Source organism: Myotis lucifugus, unplaced genomic scaffold (genome assembly GCF_000147115.1).
Source record: "Myotis lucifugus unplaced genomic scaffold, Myoluc2.0 scaffold_352, whole genome shotgun sequence".
NCBI classification, from domain to species: domain Eukaryota; kingdom Metazoa; phylum Chordata; class Mammalia; order Chiroptera; family Vespertilionidae; genus Myotis; species Myotis lucifugus.
The window spans coordinates 116,163-121,851 of record NW_005871400.1 but is presented as its reverse complement, the minus strand read 5'-3'; the positions used below and the strand labels follow the sequence as shown (position 1 = coordinate 121,851).

The 5,689-nt window shown below is 55.2% G+C and overlaps 1 protein-coding gene across 1 annotated transcript in view; it reads left to right on the top strand.

Moving 5' to 3' along the window:
• Positions 1-791: 791 nt before the first annotated feature.
• The window catches only part of CRYM (crystallin mu), a 15,004-nt gene continuing 10,106 nt past the window's right edge, over positions 792-5,689 (top strand). Inside the window, exons 1-2 of the mRNA XM_023764836.1 lie at positions 792-1,367; positions 1,732-1,794. Coding sequence (XP_023620604.1) covers positions 1,735-1,794 — 60 coding nt within the window. The 5' untranslated portion in view covers positions 792-1,367; positions 1,732-1,734. The remainder of the gene's footprint in view (positions 1,368-1,731; positions 1,795-5,689) is intronic.

The following is a 5,689-nucleotide window of genomic DNA, read 5'->3' as shown; positions in this document are numbered from 1 at the left end:
CCTTCCCCCCGCAGGGTCCTGGGGTCATGCCGGCCTTATAGTCCGGCGGAGACGCCCTAGCCCCGAAGTTGTTACTTTCTACGAGAGCCCCCCGGCGCCCCCCGCCGGGGCCTCGCCCAGGGCACCGTGCTGCTCCTGGAGCCCCAGCACCGCCGCCCTCTGGCGGTGAGCGCCCCGCGGGTGGGCGGGCGGGCGGGCCGGGCCTGAGCCGAGGTCTTGGGGTCTCGGGTGACGACCGCACGGGCCTCTGAGTGACGGCTGCGACCCCGGGCGGGTGTCTGTGACCCGCGGTCTGCGCCGGGACCGCCTGGAGACCGCACAGCCCCGCGCCGCTCCCAGGCTGCGGCTGGGGAGCAGCCAGCTCGCCACCCTCCGGCCCAGACCAGTGACTCCGGTGCACAGCAGAGCAGCACCTGAGCGAGAAAGTGTGCGTGCGGTGACGCTCTGTATTGTGGGGAGAAGGGGGACCCTGTAGCCCCTGAGCCTTTCCGAGGGCACCCGGTGCGCTGTTTTACCATTGAATGGGAGTGTCACAGAGAGAGCGCCCCGTGAGCACCCGGAGTGCAGGCCTGTTCCGAACACTCCGCATGCAGTGACTCAGGACCACCCTACCAGGGGCCCCCATTTTGCAGATGAGGAAACGGAGTCATGAAACAGCAGGCAGGCGAAGGACTTGTGTGCATGCACATCAGCATAAGTGCTGGATGTGGACAACAGGGGTGAGGGTGAGGGCGGGATTGGGGGGATGAGGGGACATCGGGGGGATAAGGACACATTTGTAATATCTTATTCAATAAAGGGGGAAAAAACAGGCCCCGCTTACCCAGGCTGAGGTGGTAGTAAGGGACTTCAGACGCACTCAGTGCAAGTCCAGGGCCTGTGCCCTCCATCACCTTTCTAACTGCCACCTACTGAGCACTGAGCACGTGCGGGGCAGGAGAAATTTCCCTCATTCAATTCTGCCACCATTCCTCCCTGGGAGTTTCTTGTTACCCCCGCCCCCCACCCCCCAAGTTCCCACTGAGGTCCTGAGCCACTGTGTCTGAGGCCACACGGCTGGTTAGTGAGAGACCCAGCAATGCCCGTGCCCCGTGCCACATGCAGGCCCATGCTCTGTGCCCCCCAGGCCCGTGCCCTGCCCGCAGGCGCCTGTGATGCCAGGCAGCTGAGGCCCCATCAGACACTCTCCACAGTCCACCCAAACCTACCCTGGGTCCTTAGCTTCTCTCTGAATCTCCTACTTCCCAGGAAACCTAACTGTTCATTCCTGAGAAGAGAATCTAGCTCATCCCGTGGCGTTGACACCCATCTGCCTGCCAACAGTGGCTCTCAGGGAAGCGGGCCCAACCCAGGCTTTCCAGCTACAGGTGGGCCGTGGACCCTTCCTGGTCTGCTCAGCAGTGGCTCCTTTCTTGTCTATAAAACAGGAACACTGTACTGCCTGGTGAGGACCAAGGGAGATGGGTGGCAGGCACAGAGGACAGTGGCACTGAGGATGGGCCTGCCTTGTCTTTGTTTTCACAGGGAGGAAAATGGTGCTCAGAGGATGGTTAGGATGTGTGTTCAAAGTTGCATGTCTCGGAAGTGGAAGAGTTGGGTCTGGGTGTAACAAATGAGCCTTCACTTTGTCGGGCACAGTAGCGCCTTCGCGGGCTACGCTTCTAGAGTGCCCTCTCTCCGCGAACGCGGTGGGTGGGTGCTCCGTGCTCGCTGTCTGTCCTTCCTTCCAAGGTCATGGATGGAAATGTCATAACTGCGAAGAGAACAGCAGCCGTGTCTGCCATCGCCACCAAGGTGAGCGTGGTGCCTGGGTGGGCTGGGCGGGTGGGGCGGGTGGGGCGGGTGCTTCAAGCTTGCGTGTCTAAGGGAGAAGTGGGGGACTTACCTTGGTCTTCTTACGAACATAGCCCGGACTCTGCACGCCAGATATGGGGTGTCAGGTGAGCGCAGTAATTCACAGCTTTATTAGCTACCACTTAAGAAGCCTGGCCAGATTCCAGGTACCTGACATGCATTATTCCTGTTGTTCACCTCAATCTTGCAAAGTAGATGTGATTGCCTATATTTGCCAGTTACAGGGAATGTGGTTCAGAGAGGATGTGCGAGTTGTTCAGGATCACAGAGCTACTAGGTGGCAGAGAAAGAATTTAAAATTTGACCCCTTTGACTCCCAGGACTGCTTTTGCCCCTGCACTACTGTTTCTGGTAAATCTATGGTTGCTCAGAGGCCAGAGCCATGCTGCACGGGAAGCAGAGAGCGAGCCAGACCGACTCCTGCTGGTCAGCCGGACTCACTGAGGCCCGCGCCTGTGCAGTCGGGGATGGCAGCGAACAAAGCAGAGTGACACACAGTATGATTTGCTGAGATAATTAGCAAACAAGCAACCTCTTTTGAGTTTAATAACATGCCAGGATTTGCTTTAAAAGCAACACTGCCACCGCCAACAAAAAAACAAATAGTACGTTAGTATTTGAAACTAAAGCAGAATGAAAATTATTGGGAAGGGGTTACATTTTAAATTATTCAGAAAAGACTTCACTGAGGAGGTGACATCTGGTTAAAGACTGAAGGCAGCCAGTGAGTGGGGTGGGAGGGGGAGGCGCTGGGAGTGGGGTGTGTTCCCAGCAGCTGCAGGGCCTCCTATAGCAAAAGCAGGATTTTCAGAGGTGAGTTACCAGCCCTGGACGACGGCTGTGGGGACTGTCACGTCGGCAGTCTTGCTTGTCAAGTGGAAAAGGTCTGGGAACACGGGGCTAGAGGCCTGAGTGTGAAGGAAATGGGATCTGGCAGCGGCTGGCTGGCAGAGACCAGGCGGGCAGGCTGTGTGTGTGGTGATGCGGAGGGAAGAAGACGAGCATTAACTGGCCATTGTACAGGAAGGGAACCTAAACACACACCTCGTTGAACTGGTTTTTAAAAATCCTATCCGGACCCAATTCAAATCGAAATAACACAGGGGCTCCCTTGGCAGTGCTCGTCGCTGACTTAGGAACAGAGTGACAGGCGGCACTGCCTCCCATGGGTGAAGGATGCGGGTCCTTTCCAAAGCCCTCCCCAGCCCATCCTCTCGCCTTCACTCGGGATTCAGCGAGGGAGGCAGAGCGAGTGTCACTGGCCTCGCTGAGTGCACAGGGGATGGAGACGCCTGCCCCCCCATCACACACACTAGCTGTGGATCTGCCAGGGCTGCCTGGTCTTGTCCCCTATCAGTGGTGTCCAACCCAAGCTGTGCAACAGCGTTACCTGGGGACTGTGTTCCCCAAACCCTGGTCGAAGCCGCTGAGGGCGGGCCCGAGAACCTCGTTTTTTAAAAGTCTCTGGTTGATGCTGATGATCAAGCAGCTTGGGAACCAAAGGCTTCTAGACCACCTCTCCTTCCAGGTGCCGTTGCATTGACAGGAACATGTGCTCCCAAGCCCGAGGCTGTGGCCTCAGGGCTCCCTTCTCCTCTTCCCCGGCAGGTAGATTACTCTGTAAGGAACAAAGGGTCTGTCTGCTCCTCGCTCTGGGAGAGTGCGGTGTTTTGGTGTTTTCTCCCTCACCCCTTCTCTCACTGAGGCTAACAGGGGACATGTATTGGAGTTCTCAGGCCAGGGGACCTGTACCTGCTTTGCATTTGCGTCGCACAGAACCTGAGTTGGGGACTCTGGCGTGCTTTCCCCAGGCGACACTCTAGCAAGATTTATGCTTGGCATGTGTTTACTCAACAAATATTAGAGTGCCCACCCGGCTCCAGGCCTGTGCTCAGCATGGTGCCTAGAATGGTTAAGTAAAACTAGACGCAGTGCCTGCCGTCAAGGAGCTCCAAGTCCATTTGGGGAGACATTACGCAAAGATCACACCAATAAATGTGAAGCTACAGCCCTGCCACATACACTGAATGAAAGGGGTGAAGAGCTATGAGAGTGTACAACGGGGTGGATTGGGGAAGCGTTTCCTGTGTGAGGGGGTATCTGAGCTGAGATTTGAAGGAGAATAGGGAGTTACTCGAGAGGGGTGGGAAGAGGAAGGAGCCTGGGAAAAGGCCCTGTGGGGACAGAGGCATAGGTGCCTGGGAAACTGCCAGGAGGCGGGTGTGGCTGGAGGTCAGACTCCCATGGCGGGAGGGGGCTGGGAGGTAGGAGAGCCAGACTGAGAGGCCTTATCAAATGCCACTGAAACACAGGCTTGCCGACTCTGTGAGTGAGAAGCCCAGCAGATTCATGTACGTGTTTTTAATGATCTGCATGCTTACAGGAAAAGACTGAGGTGTGGCGAATCCCGCTATGATTCAATAAATCTTACAAACATTATACTGTTTACAAAAAGATACATCAATTATAACGTTACCCTCAAGGCAACAAATGATCGAGTAAGGTGACCCCTCAGAATTAGACATTTAGTTTCAGAGGACGAGGGTCACTTTTCCAGGACACTGCAATGTCCGAAGCCCAGGCTTACTCCCAGAAACAGATCGCTATTAGCTGAGAGCAGAAGCAGTGGGTTAGTGGAGGAAAGATCACCCAGGTCTCCTGATTGGGCACTGGCCTGTGGATATCGTCATTTTGAAACCTTTTCAAAGCAGATTCTGTGACAATAGCTTGTGTCGGGAGTGGTATCCCTCCTGCAGCTATAGGGGAGGTGAGCACCTGGTAAGGTTTCTGAGCCTCCTTTGGCCGGTAATTAATGTTAAGAAGACCGGTACTTTAAGGTGACACTCCAGAATCTCAGGAATCAGCATTGTAGGAAAGACCAGACCCCAGAGCCTAAATTTTGCTAAATAAAATAGAGAAAAGACAGAACGGGGTCTTACTTTAAAAACTGGTGTCCTTCCTTTAAGCCAGTGGTTCTTAACCCAGGACAGCCGTGCCACCTGCCCCGGGGCACTGAGCATCTGGAGACAGTTTTGATTGTCAGAGGTGGGGGTGCATGGATGGAGGTGCTGCCAGCACCTAATGGACAGAGGCCAGGATGCTTCCAAATACCCTGTGGTGCACCCACCTCCCGCCAGCAGAGTGGTCCAGCCCAAATGTCATTAGTCTCGAGGTCAAGAAACCCTGCCCTAGGGCCAATTCTGTGCAAACAAGGCAGCTCCTGTCCTCATGGGCCTGTAGGTCAGTACAAGCAAACGCGTTTATAAGTGCTGTCAGAGGTAAGAAAGGTTTCACTGAAGAGCTGACATGATATGAATTGATGAGAACCCCGTGCCCAGACACACACACACAGACACACACACACACACACACACACACACCCTCAGTCTGTGCCACAAATGCCAGCTCCACATTCCGCTTTAAAGTGAGACGGGCTGAGAAAAGACACACAGGGACGGGCTCAGCAAATACAGCCGAGACCGGGTCTGGAGGGCACATCTCCAGGCAGCGCTTAGCACCTGGGAGCTCTGAGGCCTGGGCGTGGCTTTTCACGTCCCTAAGAGGGGGTAGCATTAGAAGGAGTGTGGGCTTTGGAGAAGGAAAGCTGTGGGGTTAGCACTCCACCACCCAAGTGGTAGTTGTGGGGCCCTGGGCAAGTTACCGGTCTGCTCTGGGTCTCAGTTTCTTCACCTGTAAGAGGAAGATAGAATAGAAGTGTCTAGCTCATGCAGTCATTGTCTGGACTAAATGAGGTTGTGCAGGGAAAGTGTTGGCATATATTAGGTGCTCAATGAAGGCGCCTTCTTTCTCTCCTACGCTCCTGAGAGGAACAGAA